This window comes from Ctenopharyngodon idella, chromosome 20 (genome assembly GCF_019924925.1).
Source record: "Ctenopharyngodon idella isolate HZGC_01 chromosome 20, HZGC01, whole genome shotgun sequence".
NCBI lineage: Eukaryota > Metazoa > Chordata > Actinopteri > Cypriniformes > Xenocyprididae > Ctenopharyngodon > Ctenopharyngodon idella.
The window spans coordinates 25,249,769-25,273,824 of NC_067239.1; the positions used below are offsets into that span (position 1 = coordinate 25,249,769).

The window sequence follows — 24,056 nt, forward strand, 5'->3', positions numbered from 1 at the left end:
TCCACACTCTCAATTCCCTCTGACAGCTGCTTTAACCTTGTTTTTTGACATGTACGTGAGGATTCATTTTGTGAACGTTTTATGTCAAATGCAGGTTCGACAAGCCAATACAAAAACGAGCAAGTCCTCCACGATCTATGGAACAGACTCTTATGTTGTCTCACTAACCACAAAGTAGGTATACTTATTTAAAACCCTGTGAAGCTTGCTTCTTTACCCAAGCACCCTTTTCTGGTTTGTTTACAGTGTTAATTTAATATTACTTATACTGTATACAATTATAGTATATATTAATATTTTGAATTAGCCTTTACATTTTCAGTTTTCATTTTAATTTTAGTTTAAGTTTTAGTAATTGTGTTGTGTGTCTTTTTTAATATTTATATATAGCTTTATTTTTATTTAATTTTTAATAATTTTAGCACTTTAACTTAGTACAACAACATTGTGTATCTCTTTTGATCCATTCTCTCAGTGTCTCAGGGAAGGGAATCCTCTCGGGTCATGCGGATGGAACGGTCGTTCGGTACTTCTTTGATGATGAAGGCTCTGGAGAATCTCAAGTAAAAAGCTGCTATATTATATTTAAATGTATTTATAACATAATATACAGATGTATATACAGATGTTAATTAATCTGCAAGCAGTTTAATGACTGATGATTTCATATATATGTTTGTTCTGATTGTTAAAAGGGAAAACTGTTGACTCATGCATGCCCACCATATGCCCTGGCATGGGGCACCAACAGCATAATTGTGGCTGGATGCGATAAGAAGATCGTGGCCTATGGGAGGGAGGGCCATGTGCTTCAGACATTTGACTACAGCCGAGATCACTCTGAAAAGGAATTCACAGTGGCAGCATCTAGCCCCAGTGGCCAGTCCATAGTCGTAGGAAGCTATGACAGGTGAGACAACACATTAAATGGAAAACAAAAACATTCGGCCAATGTCTTGACATATCTCTTGTTTTTCTTTAGATTGCGAGTTTTTAATTGGAGTCCTCGAAAAGGTACCTGGGATGAAGCTTCTCCTAAAGAAATTCCAAACCTGTATACCATCACAGCTCTATCCTGGAAGAAAGACGGCTCTCGGCTTTCTGTGGTCAGTCTGGATTGCCAATTTTCAGAACTTCAAAGTCTTTTAGAAAATCTTTGGGCCTGTTTACACCTGGTCACTCCATGCATTTTCTCTAATCGGATAGCTACCCGATCGTGAAAAGACCAGGTGTAAATGCCCTCGGAAACGCTTTCGTGATGGATTTAAATCTGATCACTCAAACCATTTCAGGAGGTGATTTGAGAAGCAATCCAGACAAAACTGGACAAGGATAAATTCATCTGGTTGTTGAAGCCACATATGCACATTTTACTCCTCCTAAAATGGTAAAAAATAAACGTGTGAGAGCATGTTAAACCAGCTCCTGGTAGCCAAATATGACAGCATTACTGCAACATGCATTGTCACAGATACGGCCAAACAGCGATGAACAGTTGAGCATCCTTCTTCAGCAAGCAACTGCCACAAATGAAATTTAATGGTCACATCATAAAAGCTCAGCACAGAGTAATTTTTATTAAATATGGTGAATGGAGAGCGCTATATTCTCTCATCAGTGCTGACACAGCTCTCGCTTCTCTTGCACATATCTGTTGCTTTAGGTGACACGAACTACATTGAATTTGCATATAGCATGCAAATTGAAGATCGGATTTATATTTGTTTTGTGGAGACAGATTTACATGGCCAAGTGTAAATGAAACAGTTTTAACAAATCAGGTGGTAAAAATGTTCTTGTATTAACTTTAGGGACACTAATCCTGAAAATGTTCCAAATCAGTTCTGCTCAAACTGCTCATACATTTGTTTGCACGATGTTTGTATTTTGGTAAGACTTTAGCAGGATCACAAAAATTGGTTCAGTGATGTTGAGGTCCAGCTTTGCCACTTGGGACAGGGACTGTGGAGATGATGTGTAATTAAATATCCATCTGTAAATTGCAGGGCACATTGTGTGGAGGTGTCGAGATGTTTGACTGCTGTCTCCGCAGGAGTATTTACAAGAACAAATTTGAGATGACATACGTAGGACTAAGTCAGGTGAGCATTACTTTTAGGACCTGTTTACACCTGGTATTAAGATGTGTTTTGGTCGATCTGATCACAAGTAGACGAGGGAGACACATTCCCGTTTACACCTGGAATTTTAATCCGTCCACTTTCAACCACTTCTGTCCTGATTTCTTTGAGGGGAGGGTCTATGGGTGGGTAAATGTAAATTATACAGAGAGCATCAGCTTTTGTTTCTGCTCTGACAGCCTCAAGACCATGTTGAAGGAGGTGAGTGTGTGTTAGAAATCAGGAATGATGAGAGAACGTTGTGTTTAGTACGTTTTTCGTCTTCAACCCAAAATTGGGTCTCCAGCCAACAAAGTTTAAATCCTGTCTGGCTAGCGCCCTCCCATAATGTTTACGCATTAGGTCAGAAGGTGGAGAGTAGGCGCTCTTTTGTGGCTGTTCGAACACTTTCGACCACATGAGCGTCTACACTACAAAAGCAATCCGGTCAAATGCGTTTTCATCTACCTCTGGAAGTGATCGAAAGTGGACAAGCTCAAAACTTTTTAGACCCTGTTTACACCTGAATTTAGCATCATCCACTTGTGATCTGATCGACCAAAAATAATTTGGACAAATGATTAAAACCTGTAAACAGGCCCTTAGATATTTAAAGTGCACAGTTTTCGTTCATTTCAGTAGTGACTGGTGTTTTTTAATCTTGTTTATATCCTACAAACAAAAGAACTTTGTATCTTAAACCCTCCCAGGTGATTGTGAAGAATTTGGCCACTGGCACACGAGTGGTGCTGAAGTCTCAGTATGGTTATGAGATAGATGAGGTGAAAGTCATGGGGAAGGATCGATATCTTGTGGCTCACACCTCTGACACACTGCTGTTGGGGGACCTGGTGTCCAACAAACTAAGTGAGGTAGGATGTCTAGTTTGGACCTGTTTGATTATTTACAATTGCTTTATTTCTGTTATGTAGTTTTGTCAGAATGAAAATGCTTCTATTTAGATCAAACTGTCTGTATTAATATATTTCTGGACAATTTTTTTTTTTTTTTTTTTCGAGAGTCAACGGTTTCATCGGGTGGACAAAAGTTTAAAATGTCTAATTAAAAGTTCAAGGGCTTAATGGTTCACTGTGTTAATCCATGTTTAATTGAGTTTCCAAAGTGCTCTTATGGGAGTTGGAAGAAAGTTCACTGTGACAAACAGGATAATGGTGAAAGGCCGTGGCTGTGGAGTCTGTCTGCTTCTTTCTGTGTAATGTAGTGGAAAGCAAAAGTTGATGACAACAATGATGCACTTCATTAAACAACATCACTCTTCCATTACAGGTGGCGTGGCAGGGCTCTGGGGGAAATGAAAAGTTTTTCTTTGAAAATGAAACGGTACATTCTTTTTATTTTATTTTATTATTGTGTGTTATTAAAGGTTAGTTCACCTAAAAAATGAAAATTATCCCATAATTTACTCACCATCAAGCCATCCTAGGTATATATAACTTTCTTTTTTCAGCCAAACACAATCGGAGTTATATTAAAAAATACCCTGGCTCTTCCAAGCTTTATAATGGGAGTGGATGGTACCATTTAGTTTGAAGCCCCAAAAAAAGCACATCCATCCGTCATAAAAGTAATCCACACGGCTCCAGGGGGTTAATAAAGGCCTCCTGAAGCTAAGTGATTCATTTTTGTAAGAAAAATATCCATACTTATAACTTTATAAACTATAATCACTAGCTTTTGGTAACTGCTGTACACGAGTCAAGTTTCAGCCGAAAGAATAAACTCTTACCCGACACGTGACGTGCTGACGAATGCAGAAGCACGGACGATAGAGCAAAACAAAACACTGGTCACAAATTAGAAGTTTAAAATGAGAATTTATAAAGAGAAATGTTGGAGGAGCTTGAGTTTGTTGCCCAGCCCTATTTGTTTGAACCGCAAGAGGTGTCTACTCTCACCTAAGCTTATGCTACTACTACATCCTATGTCACGTGTCGAGACAGAGGTCACTCTTTTGCCAGAACTCGACTTGCATACGTCCGTTACCGAAAGCCAGTGATTATAGTTTATAACGTTATAAATATGGATAACTTGCTTACTAAAACACATTGCTTCCCTTAAGAAGGCCTTTATTAACCCCCTGGAGCCGTGTGGATTACTTTTATGATGGATGGATGTGCTTTTTTTGGGGGGGCTTCAAAAAAATGGTACCATTATAAAGCCAGGATATTTTTTAATATAACTCCGATTGTGTTTGGCTGAAAGAAGAAAGTCATATACACCTAGGATGGCTTGAGGATGAGTAAATTATGGGATAATTTTCATTTTTGGGTTAACTAACCCTTTAAGATGCTTCAGTTGTTTATGAGCATGGTTCAAAGGAAAACAACAGGGTTTAATGAGTCATGGAGCTTTAGCTGATATAATTAAAAGTCATTGATGGCTAATTGTAAATTGCTATATTTCCTGGTAGGTATGCATGATTTTCAATGCTGGAGAGCTGGCACTGGTGGAATACGGAAGCAATGAAATTCTAGGATCTGTTCGAACAGAGTTTATGAACCCACACCTCATCAGGTCTGCCATTATTACACTTTTGGAAAGCAAAATGATTTACTTTTTTTTTTTTTTTTTACTACATTTGTTTTTATCAAAAAATGTAAAAAAAATAAACATAAATTTTTGCCTCTGTAATGACATTTCCTATTCAAAAATATATTATATAATATTATAATATGGATACAAGCCCCACCCTATGTTATTTCCTGTTGCAACATCTAATATACAACATAATTTTATAGCAAACAAAACTTTTGAACAGATAACAGGCAAAGTTACATTGCCTACAAAAGTTATGTCTAGTACTGAACACTAGATGGTGGGATTTACCTTTGATTTCCCAGTTGTCCTCCTACTGTCATTCTGTTGCCGTTGATACATACAGCTGGCTCTTAGTGAGCCGACCTAGTCATCACAAATCAGAATTCATGTATAAAGCCTGTCAGGTGCTGTCAGATTGCAGTGCTTGGTTCCTCTTGATGGAGCACTGACAGGTCCCTCAGCACCCACAGGAAGTGTTCAATCCTTGGTTTGTGTGTTTATGTTTGCAGTGTGCGTCTGAATGAGAGGAGGCAGAGGGGAGTGGAGGACAACAAAAAGTTGGCCTATCTGATTGACATCAAAACTATTGCTATCGGTAAGTTATTGCCCATTACTTCTGGCAGGGGTGTGTTCTCTTTATAATTTAGAATTGTATGCAACTCCGATTTATTTCTATAGTGCTTTTCAGGTGCAGTTAGGTATGACATTTTATTTTAAAGCTTTGACTAATCACATCTTCCTGCTCTCATAGCTCCAGACAGTTTCTGTGATTAAAGATTAATTTAGACATTTAGCCCATTGAGTGAATGCAAAAATGCGCGCGGTTATGTGGAATTATAGTCACATTAGCTCATAAAGGGCAGTCTTAGTCTTTTGTCATCAACAGCTTAATGAAATGATGTCATCGATGGTATTGATTACGTAATTGTCTGTTTTCACTCTAAATGGGACACCATATGACACATTATTTGATTCTGCAGAGGAAAGGTAATTTATGGGACAATAGGAAGGTGTGTTGAAGTTGAGTTGGTTCGGACGTTGCCTTTCAATTAGAAGGTTACCCTGCTGTGTCATCGTCACATCCCTCTCCTTCACCGGCTACCGCCAGCCATCTGCCACGGCTCTGACCACTTCCTGTGCTAATTAAGTCCTGGCATGCTCCCTCTGTCCTGCTTGCCTTGTTTCTTCTTCAGGTGGTGAAAATGAGAAACAACTTTCATCCAATTTATTTTTCTCTGACAGACAGCAGAGTGCTTTTCCCCCTCACTGATCCATGTGCTTAAAACCTGTTCAGAACGTGCAAATTGGAAAGTGTTTTTCCTCTCTTTCTCCCCACTCTGCCCCCCTCCATAAGTGATGCTTCCCATCAGAATGGTTATTTGTGAACAAAGAGCCAGAAATGCAGGGAAGCGTCACAGAACGTGATTCATGAAAGACTCATTGATTTGTTTTTGTTAGGGCACGGATGTTCAGGGTCTGTATGAAAGGCAATGCTGCCATTTTTGCAGCATGTCTTTGTGTATATGTGTGTGTGTATATGGCGACATTCATGGCAGTAAATGGATCTCCAAATTTGTATCATTCTGCTTATTACATTTTTTTTTTTTTTTTTTTTTTTTTGGGGATGGAAAAATACTTCATCCATTCTTTTAAAACATTGTCTAAAAGCCTCTTACTATTTAAAAGTTTTAACTATAATGCTTCATTTCTGACCTTGGATCAACAGAAAAGTATCTTCATCTGGTATTTGGTGCATTCATCTCCCATGATCCTTCTCTCTTCCTGTTTTTCTCAGTGGACCTGGTGGGTGGGTATAATTTGGGCACTATAAGCCACGACTCCAAGATAGACTGGCTGGAGCTGAATGAAACGGGGCGTAAACTGCTTTTTAGGGACAAGAAACTCAGGGTAAGGGGGGAACGTTATTATTTTAGCTCTAATATCGCTAATAAAATCAGAATAATGTGTCACTTCTGTCTCTTTCTCCACGTTCAGCTCCACCTGTATGACATCGGGAGTAGCGTGAAGAGCACCATGCTGAGTTTCTGTCCGTATGTTCAGTGGGTACCGGGTAGTGATGTAGTTGTGGCACAGAACAGAGGAAACCTGTGTGTTTGGTACACCATCGACAGCCCAGAGAGGGTCACAATGTTTCCCCTCAAGGTGAGCTGAAGCAACAGTTCACTCAGAAGTGAATAGCAATTTTATTTGCACACACTGTCTATGTTATTTAAGCACCTGATTAACTAAAGGAACTATTAAGATGCAGACAAACTGCACAGAATTGCTCCACCATTGCAATTCAGACACAAATTGGCTGTTTAAAATGCAGAAAATTTCTTGATATACACTACATTCAAAAGTTTGGAGTTGGCAAGATTTTCTGTTGTTTTTTAAAAAGTCTCACCCATGTTCACCCATTTGTTTGATCAAAAATGTAAATTTCAATAATATTATGCAATATTATTACAATTTAAAATAACTGTTTTCTATGGAAATATATTTTAAAATGTAACTTATTCCTCTGATGGCAAAGCTGAATTTTCAGCATAATTTCTCCAGTCTTCAGTGTCACATGATCCTTCAGAAATCATTCTAATATACTGGTTTGGTGCTCAAGAAACATTTCTTATTATCATTGTTGAAAACAGTTGGCTCCTTAATATTTTTGTGGAAACAGTGAATATTTCAGGATTCTTTGATAAATAGAAAGTTCAAAAGAATAGGATTTTTTTTCTTTTAACATTACTAATTTCTTTACTGTCAAGTTTGTTCAATTTAATGCATCGTCACTGAAAAAGTATTAATTTCTTTAAAAAAATCTTACTAACCCAGAAGGTATAACGGTAGTGTAACATTGTTTTTTACCATTCGATCATTAATTGATTAATTATTGCAGCCATAATCAGTAGAAAAAAATACTCGACTGTGAGTTTAACCATGTGACTTTGTGTTGGCAACAGGGTGATATTGTAGACATGGAGAGATCCAATGGCAAAACTGAAGTCATCGTGACTGAAGGGGTTAACTCTGTCTCCTACACTCTAGATGAGGGGCTGATTGAATTTGGCACAGCCATTGATGATGGTGACTATTACAGGTAAAAACAAAACACCACAGCCACCTGCAATTAAACATGAGCTAGAACTCAATTATGTAAGTATCCTTATTCATTGCTGAAAATGTGTAAATGTGTGTGCGCAGAGCAACAGCATTCCTGGAGACCCTGGAGATGTCGGCAGAGACAGAGGCCATGTGGAAGACTTTGAGTAAACTCTCCCTGGAGGCACGACAGCTCCACATTGCTGAGAGGTTAGACAAGCAAGACAGTCCACCCACCTCTATGACTCAGCTACTGCTGCGATGACTTCAGCATAGCTGTCCGAATCATGTGTCTAACCTTGACAACTAGGAAACAGTATGACAGAGTTATAAAAAAAAAAAATATTGTAGCTTGTTTAAATTTTTTTTACAGATCATCTTGGCATCAGAAGCACTGTTCTGAAGATGAACATCTTGACCTTTGTTCATCTTCAGAACACACATTAAGATATTTTTGATGAAATCCAAGAGGTTTCTGATCCCCCATAGACAGTAATGCAATTATCACTTTCAAGGACCAGACAGGTAGTAAATACGTTGTTAAAATAGTCCATGTGACTACAGTGGTTCGAACTTAATGTTATGACGAGATGAGAATACATTTTGTGTGCAAAAACAAAACAAAAATAATGACTTTATTCAACAATTTCTTCTCTTCTGTGTCAGTCTCCGATGTGTTTCACATTGTAAACACAGTGCAGTGTTTCCATGTTCTATGTCAGAACGCCGACTCATTATTTGCCGGCTCCTGCGTCAGCATAACACGCATTGTGCTGCTCATGTGAACAGCGTCCGAGACTGAGATGGAAGAGAAGAAATTGGCACTGGCAAATGTGTACGAATGAACATATATTAATTACAGCCCTTGTACTGGCAGTACAGAAATATCTTTCACATGATTATGTAAACACAGTTCTTTCTTTCTTAACAATTCTCTTGTTCTATTTATAGCATTGCTGAATTTATTTTTGCACCTTTCAATTTTTTATTTTTATTTGGTCTTAATATGCAGCATTTAATTGGCACTACAGAAGAACTAAATTAAATATAAACACATTGAATCAGCAAAGTAGCAATACATTATTAAAGGGGTCAAATCATGAATATATCATTTTACTTGATCATTTGAAATGAAAGTATTTACTGCAGCCAGACTGTACTTAAAATATCTTGCCCAATAAGTTAAAAAAAGGATCTTTTATTGGAACTAACCTGTAAAAACTTTTTGTTTAGAACTACCTTTAGCAATTCACCCACATGTCCATGTCAACAACATGTCACAAGGTAGTTCAGACTGTTACTTATTGGGGCAGTTAAACCATATTTGACTCAAGACAAAAAAAAAAAAAAGGCTGTTGAATTCCAAGGGTCAGAGAAAAGGTTGTCATGTTTTCTGTGTATATTTTAAATTGATCTTGGGAATAAAATAATAAAATGTTACATTACATGCCAGAAGCATTTGTCAAAACAACTTTAAAGAAAGCTGCTATTCTGGACAGCTGCTCTGCGTGTTGCACTTTAAATGCTGAAATGTGTCTGAGATAATGTTCTGCCTAAAGAAAAATGTGTGTAATCTTGTGCAAAAGGGCAAAAACTGTTCACCTGAGCTTGTGCGGGAGGATAAAAGCTTTAGCTCAAAGCACCAAAGGTCCTCTTAAAAAGGCTTCCAGTTGCTTTAGGAGGCAGTGAGCATGTTTAGAGTTTTCCTTTTACTGTATAAGCATTTTTAAGTGGGTTTAAAGCTGGAATTTAAATTAGAGAGGATTGGTTTGTTATGAATAGGCTTATCTGCATAAAGCATGCAGAGAAAAAGTGCTCTGACCATCAAAGAGGATACAAATGAAGGAATTGCCTGGATACTTTTCCTGCTGCCTGTTTGCTTGATCTCACTTTTGGTCATCTGATTATGGTCGATAAGTGCTGTCCAACTTAAATGCCTTGACTTATTGCAGCATTGGCTGTTGAATGTGAAATGATACGTCATGCTATGTTTGTATTGTTATTGGCTCTCATCTGAGGTGCACGCTGTTGGGTTTTCCTGCAGGTGTTTTGCAGCCCTTGGGGATGTGTCCAAAGCCCGATTCCTAAATGAGACCAACAAGATTGCAGATGCTGTCTCAAAGGAAAATGTATGTATTGCACCAAACTGTAGCATCTCTAGTTATTATGTCTGTACACTTGTACAGAATGTACATTTCTGTTGTTGTACTTGTGCTTATGCATTTTAAAATTCAGTGTTATATACTATACACTCCTGTAGGGTGGTGATGGTACAGACCACTACCAGGTGAAAGCACGGCTGGCCATGCTGGACAAGAACTTTAAGCTTGCAGAGATGTATTACATGGAACAGGTAGAGAATAGTTTCTAATATCTGCAACTAGGAGTGTGGCTTAAAAATGCAATTACCAGTGTATTAAATTCAACACTTTAAAGGGTTAATTCACCCAAAAATGAAATTTCTGTCATTAATTACTCACCCTCATGCCGTTCCACACCCATAAGAACTTTGTTCATCTTCAGAACACAAATTAATATATTTTAATGAAATCCGAGAGGTTTTTTAATCCTCCATTGAAAGCATATTCCATATTCAAGGTCCAGAAAAGTAGTAAAAACATTGTTTAAAAAAAGTGTTTCTAAACTACTTTTCTTTATCTATTTGCCAATTGAGTTAAATGGTTTTGGACAGTTCATACGTGGGAGCAGCAGAATGGAGTTATTTCTCGATTGCTGAGTAATATTTCTGTAACCCTTCAGAATGCGGTGGATGAAGTGATGGAAATGTACCAGGAGCTCCATATGTGGGATGAATGTATTGCAGTGGCAGAGGCAAAGGTAATAACTGTTTATAAGATAATTTACATAAAGTCTAGTCAACAGTTTTTGTCTTTTATTTAGCCTAAATCAGGGGTTCTTAACAGGTTTTTCCCAGATACACTGTGCGTTAGAAGTCAAGTGGTAATCCAACACAGAACCATAATGGTAAACAAAATGTCCTTAAAAACAAACATTGCAATTTATTAATATTACCATGAACTGCACATGGCCAACAATATATAAAATTATTGTCCGGATTCTTGTCTCTTAAACTTTGATGGTTTCATGCCATCAGCAGTCAATAATTAACAGCTCAAAACATATTATAAACAGCACAAACCATGTTTATTTTCATTTTGAGTGAACCCATATTTAACATTGTCTGGGTCATATTTTCATTTGACTTGTGTAGTTTTGTTCATGGTTTTTGAGAATGAAGCCATGTCACACAACTTATCCATGTTCCCATGAAATGGGAAGAGTTTTCTCATCCCTTATAAAAGTTGATAAGCCTTTGTATGCTGCTATGCACAATAATGAATTGAATTTTTTTATTATGTGGATTTAGCAGCTGTCTATGATGCTGAAAATTCACCTTTTTACTAATATTAAATGTGTTTATCCCATAAAGGGCCACCCAGAGTTGGACAATTTGAGACGCAGTTACTATTCTTACCTAATGGAGACCAATCAGAATGAGAAAGCCGGTGAGGTGAAGGAGAATGAAGGAGACTTCATTGGTGCTGTTAACCTCTACCTGAAAGCGGGACTTCCTGCCAAAGCTGCTTGGCTGGTTATGAGCAGAGATGAGCTGTTATCAAGCCAAGATATCATCAGTCGCATCACTTCTGCACTCATCAAAGGAGAGTTCTATGAGAGGGTGAGTTTTACCTGCGACGGTATGTGGCTTGACAAGATGGCTACTGTTATGATCCTTGCATTCTTAACTTTCATTTGAGTGGCAGGACCACTCGCCCAAGTAACTGACATGGTATTGTTCCAAAGGGAAATTGTTCTAATTCTAATTATTATTGAACTCAACAGGCAGGCGACCTGTTTGAAAGGACAAGAAATAATCAGAGAGCCCTGGAGTGCTACCGCAAGGGAAATGCTTTTAAGAAAGGTGAGCATAGCTGGTAAAAACAATCAGAATAGGGTATTACATTACAGTTGGAACAATAAGTCAGTGGTTGTAATGCAAAGCATCAGAGCTATAGATTCATTGCCTTCATTGACCTCTCCTGATTGCATTGTGCTTCCACAGCGGTGGATCTGGCACGTATTGCCTTTCCTGCAGAAGTTGTAAAGCTGGAGGAAGTGTGGGGTGACTACCTAGTGCAGCAGAAACAAATGGATGCTGCTATCAACCATTACATAGAAGCTGGGTGAGTTTCTAGAGTAACAAACCTCTGTAGATCAGGGCTATTATATTTTGAAAATTAGTTTTTTTTTTCCTTTTTATTTTATATTTTTATTTTATATTTCAGTTTCATTCTAATGATGCTTATACAATTAAGTTTAAAAGTTTAGAGTCAGTAAGTTTTTTTTGTTGTTGTTTTTTGTGAAAGAAACTAATATTTATTCAGCAAGGATGCATTGCATTTATCAAAGGTGACAGTAAAGATATTTATAATGTTAAAAAAAAAATTAAAAAGGTAAATTTTGTTTTTTTGAGTTTTCCATTTATCAAAGAATCCGGAAAAAAATGCTTCACGCTTTCCACAAAAATATTAAGCACAACTAGGATCATGTGACACTGACTGAAGACTGGAGTAATGGCTGCTGAAAACTGTCTATGTAATGTTTTAAATTGTAATAATGTTTATGTAATATTATTTACTGTATTTTTGGTCAAATAAATGCAGCCTTAATGAGCATAAGAGACTTCTTGCAAAAACATTTTAAAAAAATCGTACCGACCCCAAACGTTTTTGACAATGTTTTTATTTATTTTGTTTATTTATTTAATTATATATTTTTTTATTTCTTATAGAACCTCAGATTGTTCACTCTGCTCTAATTTGTTTCATGTAGCCTTTGCAACATTTTCCAAAGATGGCCGCATTATAATTTAGCAGTCCAATCTGGTTTATTGTGGTGTCACCTATAAGGATTACCTGCCCCTAAACATGGCAGGCGCCATTTGTTTGTCCTTATCTGACTCTGATGTTTCCTCCCATGATAAAGACGTTCCACCAAGGCCATAGAAGCAGCAATCGCAGCACGCCAGTGGAAGAAAGCATTACATATACTGGAGCTACAGGAGGACAAAACTGCTGCCAAATATTACCTGAAGATTGCCCAGTACTATGCCTCTGTACAGGAGTTCGAGGTAAAAAAAAAAAAAAAAAAAAAAAAGCACATTTCAGCTATTAAATATTAAAGGTGCACTATGTAACTTTTGGCCCTCTAGCGGTTTAAAAACAAAACTGCATGTATTTTGCAGAAGAACATTGCTTTGGTTGTACTTCGGCTCTGCGTGACTGTGCAGATGAATATGGTTATCCTACTGCTCATAAAACATTCACTGCTAGGCTTTAGAGATATAACCAGTTTAGATGGAAAGGATCTCAAGCTGACTAGCTGAAGATGTTACTGTAGCTATACCCATTAATAGACACAGTACTTTCTGGAAAATAAATTCCAGCACAGCGCTACAACAACCATAATGAAATGATCCTTCACAATAGATAATTCTTTACAATGAGTTCTCGCTATCTCCGAAAAGCCAAGCCAATGTTGATTCTCATTTTATTATGATCTCTGTCGCGTTCACTTTTTTCCAGCAGACTCTTCTCTGTTTGGCATTTGTTTAAAACAGGTGATTCCCTGGAGGTTTGAGATTTAGCGTGCTCCATGTCAACTTTCTCGCTCGTTGTGACAACAAGCCAATGCCACTCACATACCATACACACGTCAAAGTAGCCGGAGCAACTTTTCTCTATTTACAGATATAATGAGACACGCATGGTCGAGTGATGTTTGTATGCAATTGCCCGTGAAAACCTGACAGGTCTAAAATATAAACACTAATAATAGGCTTATCATAGTGAATCAGGGTAAGACAAAACATGTTTTGGAAGAAGGATTGCTGATGTATTGACTCATTATTTAAACTTTGTTAATTTTAAACAAAAAAAGCATACCTGTAACAAATGGTCTCACCTTTCTAAAAACATGATCTGGATTGAATCTGTGTTGACAACTCTTATTTCTCTGAGCTACAGGTGGCAGAACGTCTGTTTGTGAAGGGTGATCACACTAAAGATGCTATAGATATGTACACTCAGATTGGGCGATGGGAGCAAGCTCATAAGGTAAGTGTCACATTGTGCACCTCTGCAAATTGTGCATTAATTAAAAATAGCTTTATATTTTAGTGCCAGTATTTTTGTCCACTATTAAACATCTGAAAAAATCCCATAGATTTACATTGAATGAGAGAACCGAAACACATATAAACATTGAGGTGGCCTCTTTTGACTTTGGCCAATAAGAAACTGCCTAGCAACCACCAAGAACACTCTAACAACTGCACAGCAACATGCTAATAAGTCAGTGTAGTGGTAATTATAAATCTGATGGATGGAAGCTGAGAACACAACTGCATTTGTTTTTTTTTCTTAATTCAAATCATGAACAATTTGCATTTAAATTATTACTAATCACGAACCATTTACATTTGAATTATTATGTATCATTTTGTTCCCCTCTCTTGTTCTCTCTCTGTCCATCACCAACACAGCTTGCTGTGAAGTGCATGACACAAGAGGATGTGACTGCCCTTTACATCAGCAGAGCACAAGAGTTAGAGAAAGAGGGGAAGTACAAAGAAGCCGAAAGGTAACTATCTTTGGCTGGGCTAATTTATAATAATTCATAAATATATTAATTTTTGATAGACAAAAGCATTATGTTCTGACTCTGAATTAAGAGACTGTCGTGTGACATTTCAAGTGTGCATTTTTACATATTTGATATTTGTTCACTGATAGAGAGTCTTTGTTTACCTCTCTGTCTATAGGCTTTTTACCACAGTAGATGAACCAGACCTGGCCATCACTATGTACAAGAAGAACAAGATGTATGATGACATGATCCGTTTAGTCGCTGTTTATCACAAAGACCTGCTTCAGGAAACGCACATTCACCTGGCCAAGGTTCAAGAGAACTTTTGGGCCATTCTTACAAGACACATTTGACCCAAATCTCCTTTGATGCAGTTTAGTCTTGTTCATGGGTCAATAAATCCTCCACATGGTCATGGTTGTTGTGTTGTGTTATTACAGGAGCTAGAGGCTGAATCCAGGTTTCAGGAAGCGGAGTATCACTACCTAGAGGGTCAGGAATGGAAAGCTGCCGTAAACATGTACAGAGTCAATGATATGTGGGAGGAAGCTTATCGGGTGTGTGTGCACACTACGTGGTCTTATATGAAATTTGAGTTGATATCATGTAGAATGTAGAGAGATTCAAGTATTTGAAGTTCCTTTTCATGTCTTTGCCACAGATAGCGAAGACCCATGGAGGAGCCAGTGCTCATAAGCAAGTGGCCTACCTGTGGGCAAAAAGTCTTGGAGGAGAGGCAGCAGTTAAACTACTCAACAAGTTTGGCTTTCTTGAAACCGCCATTGACTTTGCAGCTGATAACAAGTAAGTCTCTGCTAAGTCAAGACCTAATATTAGGACTTAATAGTGTTTTTCTGTGCTTTAATTCTCTTCAGGTATAATTGGTACATACAGATAACAATTAACCAATGCATAATAGTACAACTGGCCTTTATTTACTATTTAACGAAACACTCTTTGTCTTCTTTAGCTCATTTGATTTTGCCTTTGAGTTGGCCCGACTCGCCATGAAACAGAAGATTCCTGATATCCATCTCAAAAATGCCATGCACCTTGAGGACCAGGTATTACTGACTGGCTAGAAATGATTCCTCTTTTCTACACTGTTAACGCCCACGGCCCCGGAGAAATGCCGGTGTCAGGGACTGTGAATGCAAATTAAACTGGGATCTTTTTCAGTTTTTGAACATAAAGATGTCTGATTTGGTCTTTATAATGTAAACCTCAATAAAAATAGCTATTTTATAATAGTTATTTTGTACAGGCCTACTTGAATTAATTTAAAAAATTTAGATACATATAATAATTGTAAATAAAATAATATTTTATATAACAATATAATTTTATAAAATAAAAAATATAAATAAATAAAAAATGTCTGGTAAAAAATTTGACATTCACCAGCCATTGTAGCTAGTGGGCAAAAAATGAAAAAGTTAATTTCCCACCTGACTGTAAAAAAAAAAAAATGTAATCGATTGAAAATATTGTTGTATTAAAATTTGTTATTATGACATATTACTCTAGACTTACTCTAAGACAGGCCCACACAGAGTTTTTATTTTTATTATTAATATCCAGACTCAGAGTTTATTATTCTAGTTATTAATGATGGCATGCTGCACAGTATAATTGTAATTTTTAACTTTTAAGGGCAAATTCAATGAGGCTGAGACTGAGTTCATCAAAGCCGGGAAACCAAAGGAGGCTGTGCTAATGTGAGTGAGCTTTCATATCACACTTTCCTACCTCAGTACACACACAGACCACTCTATAGGGTGGATTGCATCGCTTCAGAACTTTTTGTCCGCATAGATTACTGATTGATTTCCTGCACTCTCTCACATTACAAGCAAAGAGTGGCTGGAAGCAGGTGGTGCTGGGATTGAGAGTGTTTGATTTGTAGATCTCATGCAGGAGTGGTATGCTGGCACTGCTACAGTGCCACAAGAATCACTGCAGTGAACTAAAGATGATCTGATGACTGCAAGAAATCATATTGTTAATAAATATTTTGTGTTGTTTTCTAATACAAATATCTAAACATCCTTAAAACAATAATGTAATACCATTATAATATATTATATACAGTCAAATCAAACATTATTCAGACATTTTTGATATTTTTGATATATTTTTACTAGTGGGTGCAGGACACTATAGTTCATTTATGTAAGTGAGGATAGCAAAATAAAGTAAACTGTGACATATTATACCCAAAAATTCTTCATACAGTGGACTACCAGTAAAATTTATAAAAATTTGGAACCATAGTTCCATAGTTCTATAATATATATTATAGAACTTCTAAAAAGGAGGTTTGAAATATGGATGACTGTGTCTATTTCTATTGCAGGCACGTCCATAACAAGGACTGGAGTAATGCCCAGAGAGTGGCAGAGGCTCATGATCCGGAAAGTGTGGCAGACATTCTAGTGAGCCAGGCCAAGTTCTGTTTTGACCAGAAGGAATTCCAAAAAGCTGAGGCCTTCCTGCTTAGGGCACAAAGGCCTGAACTGGCTATTAAATACTACAAAGTAAGAGTTCTCCATTCTTAAAACACAATCTGTACTTGGATAATTGACCCAAAAATGTCATTTACTCTTCCTGATTTTGTTTCTGTCAAACACAAAAGATGATGTTTTATCATTCATTTTAATGACATTTTATCTGATTGTAAAATTTTAAAACTCCTAAGTTTATTGACTTACTTTTCACAATCAAATTGTGAGATATCTTCTCTATTTTCAGTTGTACATGATATTTCTGTAGAAAAATCCCTTATATTATGAGCAGTGTGTCAGCAAGAATGATAAAAACATTAGTTTTTTATAATTTATATAATTAATTGCATTGAATTAACATGTTCAATTGTAAAAAAAAATATATATATATATAGAGAGAGAGAGAGAGAGAGAGAGAAAAATTAAACCAAAATTATTCCAACTTAAAATCATGACAGGAATAATGCCAACAACAATAAATGTAATAAATGTAACTTAAGAATTACAGAAGACAAAATTGATCACAATTATATTTTTATATTATATTTTATATTATAAAAAACAACAAATTTAAGATTTCTTCTTATTAGCAAAATATGAATGTTAAGTTCAGGCTTCGAAAAATCATCATATTTTCCTTTCCAGGATGCTGGGATGTGGACTGATGCAATGCGGATCTGTAAAGACTATTTGCCCAGCAAGCTGAGCATCCTTCAAAAGGAATATGAAAGCGAGGGCAACTGGTAAAAGAACTCTCTTTTAACTCCTCTACTATCTGTTTCCTTTTTTTCTTGCCTTACTTTCATATGTGTCTCATTCGCTGTATCAGAAAATCCTCCCTTGTTTGTTGTTCTTTGGAAACTAGGGCTCTGCAGTTGTGTGGAAAAGCTAGCAGCTCTGAACTACATTCGAATCCTCTTTTTGTTGCTTGGCTTCCCTCCTTTATTAGAACATGGCAGCTTTTTATCCTAAATTAAATCCATAATGAGCAGCTCATTAACGCGCAGACACGCAGCAAATCCGTCTCCACTGATAATTTTCCTATTTTTAATGACTTGTGGGAAAACATCAAAGGCTTCTTCGCTGTCTTCCCTGGGAAGAACAGGAGAAACATTTTGCATAGTCAGTTCAAGGCCCACTCAGCAGTAATATAGGCTTCTTGTATCATTAACCTATTTTCAATCAAGAGTCTGAACTTTCTTGCCATGTTGTCTTTTATGATTGGTCACTTTATGATGCCAAATGTGTTTTTCTCTTTCCAAAGGCAGAGGTGTAGGACGTGTGTCTCTTAAGGTGTCCCTTCAGCCATGTTGCTGTCCGTTTGTTGTCCGTTCTGCCGAACCTTATGTAGTACGAGGCAGAAAGTGATACTGGTTGAGTGCCGTGAAATTAAATTCATAAAATAGTTTTAAAGCCATAATTTCTAAATATTTAAGCACACAAAACATGCTACTAGATTTTTTAAAGCTGAAGGTTTTTAATGTAGCTTTCACTGTCATTAACTGCCATGTCATCTCAGAAGTCTGAAGACCTTCCATAAATAGGGGTTTCAAGTCTTTATTCAAAACACTCATAGTAAAATAATTGGCATACTATTTAGCCAGCAATAATAAAATGGTAGTACTTATTACTTTTGCCGAATAAGAAAAAGCAGTGAGGGTTTTTCTTTCCATGAGTACTATGACATTAATAGAGATGGAAGGAAAGCAGGAAATGGCAAACAAATGACAATGTTTTACAAGTCCATGAGAAATAATTGTATGTGTGTGTATGTATGTGTTTACAGGGGTGTGGAAGGCATGGTTGAGCAGGCTCAGGAGTGGGAACAGACGGGAGAGTATGCCAGAGCTGTGGACTGCTATCTGAAAGTGAAGGACTCATCTAACATGGACTTGCTGATGAAGTGTTGGATGAAGGTAAAGTCCAGACTCCGAGCCACCTGGCAGCGGTCACCATATCCTCTAACTTCATAAAGACCTCTAACTTCATACTTATATTAAATACTCATTGTGTTGTAATTTTCTCAGTCATTCTGTAGAAAAATCCCTTATTATTTGATGAAAGTGTCAGCAGATATGATTAAAGGAGCAGTAACATTTACAGATGTTCTGTGAATTTTTGCATGCGAAATTTAATTTCAATAGGAATCGGGTTCAGATGCACATTCACATTTGCTGTGTTGACTAATAGAAAGCAGCTTAGTTTGAAAGTGACATTGTGTGAGCGTTGCTTCATACATCACTACACTATTCACAATGGACAAATGAGCTTTTTTGGCTGCAAAATGTCAGTAAAAACTATAAAAAAAAGATTCAAAACCTAGATCAACTACAAATTGTGCTGACTGTTATACACTATGTGGCCATCCATTAGAGAGCTTTACTCAATTGTTCATTTAGTGCATTCCTACAAAATTAATTGCATAAAAATGTTTGTCAGCTATTTCACTTACCTGCTGTATGTATGTTTTTATGCTCCTTAAGAGGCATCTTCAGTTTTACAGAGGTTTTCTCATCTTTTCATGTCCTTCAGGCAGCAGAATTGGCCATTAAATTTTTATCCCATGACAAGGCTGTGGACGTCAGTCAGGTTGTCGGGCCACGGCTGATTCAGCTCAGAAAGTACAACGACGTATGTTTGTTTTATTTATTTTTCAGGCATAGAAGCACATTCAGTTTATGAAACTCGACATTGACATTTGTTTTTTATTTTCCTCACATATTTTAAGCAGAAATACTAAAAAAAGCCAAAAAATACTACCCTTTTTTTTTTATTCTCGCAAATTATTGTGTTTTGAGAGAGGAAATGGTGCTTTCAGTGTGCTAGTGTGCCCATGTGTGCGAGTGTATATTTAGTGTATATGACACAAAAGCAATGTGACCACACAAAAAGCTCACAGACTTCCTCTATTCTTCAGCGTCCTCGAGCCGTGGACCTATTGAGGTACAAAATGTTTTTTTTTCAGGCTGCTGAGCTCTACCTCAACCTGGACCTCATTAAGAACGCCATAGACGCATTCATTGAGGGAGAAGAATGGAACAAAGCCAAAAGAGTGGCGAAGGAGCTCGATCCAAGGTGAGCCCTAGCAGACTGGTCGCCCCTAACAACGCTACAGCCAACAATGTGAGAGGGAGGCAGTGAAATCACTCTCTCGCTGTCAGAAAAATCACTCAGTGCAACAAATGAAGTGCACGACAACACAAGGCCAAAGAGGTGCAGATGGCCTTCGCAGTTTATCTCTGACTGTCTTTTATTTAGGAACGGAAAAAATGGGTTTAGGAATCAAGTCGAAATGCTTTCTGGTGCTGCATAAGGTGTATTATGGGTGCTTTCACATTAGCACTTTTGGTGCGCACCCGGGTTCGATTGACGTCAGAGTTCGGTACATTTGGATGATGTGAACACTGTCTTCTGAACTCGGGTGCGCACCCGAGTCTGCTTAAAAAGGGTGGTCTGGGGTGCGGTTCAAGTGAACTCCGGTATGGTTCGCTGCTGATATGAATGCAAACGTACCAAATTGCGGAAGTGAACTGCTATTAATGCTGTATTATTTGATAAAAATGTGTGTTTGTGTGTATATTTCACTCATTTTCTTGACGAGCGTGACTGATGTGCTGCAAGCAGAGAGCTGTAGTGTAGCCTGTCTCATTTCTGCTCGCCTTCAGCGTTCTACATTCGCGGCAGATAGACGCAAGTGCCGTTATGAACAAAACCAACAGTTCAAAAACAAAAATATAAAAGTGAGGAGAGCAACGTTATGCATTTTGCCACCTTCTCCTGCGCCGTCTTTACTAAGCAACGGAGTAAACAGCTGCTGGTTTGATGACACAAACTAACCGCGGGTCGGACTCAAATAATATAATATGAACACAGTCCAGTGGGGGCAGGGGGAGGGGGGAGCAATCGAACTCGGGTTCGGTCCAGGCAATCAAACTAAGTGTGAAAGCACCCTTAAAGATCAACTGGTAGTATATAATTAATATTTATGCCTTATTGAAAATACTGTGATGTCATTCTCTATAAGAGTTTGCCATTAATGAGTTTTTATGACCTTTCTTCTTTTCACAGGCTAGAGGAATATGTGGACAAACGCTACAAAGAACACTTGAAGAATCAAGGCAAAGTTGACTCTGTAAGTTCACTTTATCAAATTAATCTGTCTTTTTGCCACTTTGATTGATAGATATGTTATAGACAGGATATTAATGATGGGGAGAGAGCAAGGGTCAAGGCTTGGCTGTTTAGCATGGGCCAGTTAGCCTGCTGGTAGATCCTGGAACTACACCATAATGGAGGCAAAAAGCATGTGAAATAGCATCAAATGTTGATATAAAATAAAAAATGATTGCAAGCAGCATATAAATATGAATATATCATTATATTGTTTTGCCAAAGACCTTGTTACTTGCCATTGAGATAAATGAGAAAACTACCGGATAGCTTTCTCCAGGTATCACAGACCTCCTTGGGAAAGCGAGAGGGAACAGTATTGTTAATCGAACTCATGCCGCCCACATGAGCAGCATGGCTCAAAATGTCTGGGAACTGCTAGCTGTCAGAATCCTGTTTAAGTTCGAACAAATAAAATCTATTTCCTAGCAATGGAAGTTAAGGTTAAAGAATGCATTAAATGAGCATAACACAAAACCGCAGACTGCAGCTCCTCCGCTCTGGTACTTCATTGTTTTCAGTTATTGTTGTGAGGGGAGAAAAATGGAGATGATTGGCTTGATTCAATTTAGAATAACAGATATGAGTCATCAAACTGATGTGAGCGCTTGCGTCTCATTGCAATGCTTTACTGGCAGTTTAGTTACATTCACCGTCACTGAATGATGCAGGTCAGGGATTTTTATTGAAAAGAAAGGCAGAATGTTAATGAGGAAACTAGTTAAATGTACATGTACATAATAAAATGTAGCTAGTCAAGGAGGTGCTATGTCATATATTGTGTGTTAATGAGAAGAACCTTTTTGATTTTAGATTAAAGTAATAAGCAATGAGAGGCATTTTTTAAATGGATATTATTATTATTATTATTATTATTATTAATCATAATAATAATACTACATCATTATTATAAATAACACAATTTTTTTATATTAAATGGTCCTCTTTGGTCAAAAACAACCAGCTCACTTACATACACTATTATACACACACAAATGAACTGGTGTGGCTGTAACAATATGGTAAAATTGAGCAAAAGGACTCAACTAAGAGGTTGAAATCTACGGAGCCCCGGACATGACATGCAGGGAAAAAGTAGTAGGCTAAATCATGCGCATGATTTTTACATTTTTATTGAATTTTATGTGTCCTCCTCTGTGTTCAGGTTTGACTGTAGTAAAATTAATACAAAAACTGACAGTTCAAATCAACATTTTAATAAAAATCTAAACCTTGACAAAAAGTAGTGTTTGAGAATGTCTAAGTATAAATCCAAACCCACAACTTAATAAAAATAAGTATTTATGTCTAAAAGACACTAGAGAATTTATAAGCCATTTTATATTGAACTATATAGGAATATAGTGGTTACACTATGGCATTACATAAGTTTATCTTTTTTTTACTCCCACCAGATGGCACTAATCTACCTTCAAAAATTGTTTTTAAGTGCCTTGTCTCTATTTTAACATGGAATACTGCTTTAATTGAAAAATAATTTAAAAATATATTAGAAAAAAATTGTGTATTATTTTTAGTGGGGATAAATAACTAATAAAAATTGTATAAATATTGCATAGTATCAAAAAATACCCTCAATTTTAAATAGTAATCAAAAAATATTATTGAACAATAATATATTTCATTAGTTTTCCTGAAAAAGGTTACATTTCGAGGCTTTGGTCACTTTTGACTGCAAAGAAGCCAAATGTGACCCCTAAACGAAGAGGACCAGAGGGTTAATAATAAAATATTTTAAACTTATTGTTTTTAAGATTAGTAAAAATAAGTAATAATTATAATTATTTTAAAACTTAATCTGTCCTGATAATTTTCCTTTATTTTCTAGTCATTATTATTATTATTATTAATAATAGCAACAACAATAATAATAATAATAATAATAATAATAGTCATTATTATAATTAACAATTATTTTGTTAGTATTTTTATTCATATTAATATATATTTGTGCATATTATTTATATTTTAATATTATTAGTAATAGTTTTATTTATCTCTTAATAGCTTTAATTAAATATTAATTTGTCCTAACAGTTTTTCTTTATCTTTCAATCAGTTGGTTGGAGTAGATGTGGTGGCTGCCCTGGACATGTATGCTGAGAGAGGACAGTGGGAGAAATGTATTGACACAGCCTCAAAACAGGTACCAATTCATCTGTTCTGCCATCCCAGACATGTTAGTGTGGAGATATGGCATCATTTTCACAGAGTATCTGCCTTTCCCTTCTCCAACAGAATTTTAAGATCCTGCACAAGTACATTGCCCTATACGCCACTCACCTGATCAAAGAGGGTGGGGCAGAGAAAGTGCTCGACCTGTATGCCCAGCACGGTGTGCCAGCTTATTCACAGGTACATACACTTATGCATTGTAAATTAATCTTTAAAAAAAAAAAGAAAAGAAAGAAAAAAGAGAGTGTTTTCCATTAAATGTCCCCTCAAGCTAAGCATATAGTATTTTATCTTTCCTCAGCAACATCTTCTTTACTATCTTGCAGAACTTCAACATCTACAAGCGGATGTTCCTGGAGCTGATGAGCCTAAGGGACCGGGATTGTGCGGAAGCTTATCGGATGTGGGCAGATCTGAGGGACGTCCTTCTGCTGCTGGTGAGCTTTGGGTTACTATGGCAGCTTACACTTGGGAGATTATTTAGTCAGTATTGATTCAATATTCAAGTGGGAAATAGTGAATCTTACTGTATCACTTTACTGTGCAGTGTGAAAACCTGACCAAGTCTTCAGAAGCTAATTCTCCAGCTCATGAGGAGTTTGAGCAGATGCTGCTGGTTACTCACTATTACGCCACCCGCTCTGCAGCCAAAGGCATTGACCAGCTGGTGTGTACATACTTAAAGCTGATCTTTATTATGTGAAAATGGTATTGTATTGTGGTATTGACAGTAAAT

At 36.9% G+C, this 24,056-nt stretch overlaps 1 protein-coding gene across 1 annotated transcript in view; it reads left to right on the top strand.

Annotated features, from left to right (window-relative positions):
- The window catches only part of ift172 (intraflagellar transport 172), a 31,121-nt gene that overhangs the window by 1,374 nt on the left and 5,691 nt on the right, over positions 1–24,056 (top strand). Inside the window, exons 6-42 of the mRNA XM_051875484.1 lie at positions 95–174; positions 476–563; positions 696–910; positions 983–1,106; positions 2,007–2,102; positions 2,831–2,992; positions 3,408–3,461; positions 4,552–4,655; positions 5,189–5,274; positions 6,475–6,587; positions 6,675–6,842; positions 7,643–7,779; positions 7,884–7,991; positions 9,826–9,910; positions 10,042–10,134; positions 10,542–10,619; positions 11,233–11,481; positions 11,646–11,724; positions 11,866–11,986; positions 12,789–12,933; positions 13,829–13,918; positions 14,347–14,444; positions 14,626–14,761; positions 14,891–15,007; positions 15,112–15,254; positions 15,421–15,514; positions 16,104–16,168; positions 16,807–16,987; positions 17,600–17,697; positions 18,741–18,870; positions 19,487–19,585; positions 19,920–20,029; positions 21,023–21,086; positions 23,205–23,291; positions 23,384–23,500; positions 23,647–23,757; positions 23,868–23,987. Coding sequence (XP_051731444.1) covers positions 95–174; positions 476–563; positions 696–910; positions 983–1,106; positions 2,007–2,102; positions 2,831–2,992; positions 3,408–3,461; positions 4,552–4,655; positions 5,189–5,274; positions 6,475–6,587; positions 6,675–6,842; positions 7,643–7,779; positions 7,884–7,991; positions 9,826–9,910; positions 10,042–10,134; positions 10,542–10,619; positions 11,233–11,481; positions 11,646–11,724; positions 11,866–11,986; positions 12,789–12,933; positions 13,829–13,918; positions 14,347–14,444; positions 14,626–14,761; positions 14,891–15,007; positions 15,112–15,254; positions 15,421–15,514; positions 16,104–16,168; positions 16,807–16,987; positions 17,600–17,697; positions 18,741–18,870; positions 19,487–19,585; positions 19,920–20,029; positions 21,023–21,086; positions 23,205–23,291; positions 23,384–23,500; positions 23,647–23,757; positions 23,868–23,987 — 4,245 coding nt within the window. The remainder of the gene's footprint in view (positions 1–94; positions 175–475; positions 564–695; positions 911–982; positions 1,107–2,006; positions 2,103–2,830; positions 2,993–3,407; positions 3,462–4,551; positions 4,656–5,188; positions 5,275–6,474; positions 6,588–6,674; positions 6,843–7,642; positions 7,780–7,883; positions 7,992–9,825; positions 9,911–10,041; positions 10,135–10,541; positions 10,620–11,232; positions 11,482–11,645; positions 11,725–11,865; positions 11,987–12,788; positions 12,934–13,828; positions 13,919–14,346; positions 14,445–14,625; positions 14,762–14,890; positions 15,008–15,111; positions 15,255–15,420; positions 15,515–16,103; positions 16,169–16,806; positions 16,988–17,599; positions 17,698–18,740; positions 18,871–19,486; positions 19,586–19,919; positions 20,030–21,022; positions 21,087–23,204; positions 23,292–23,383; positions 23,501–23,646; positions 23,758–23,867; positions 23,988–24,056) is intronic.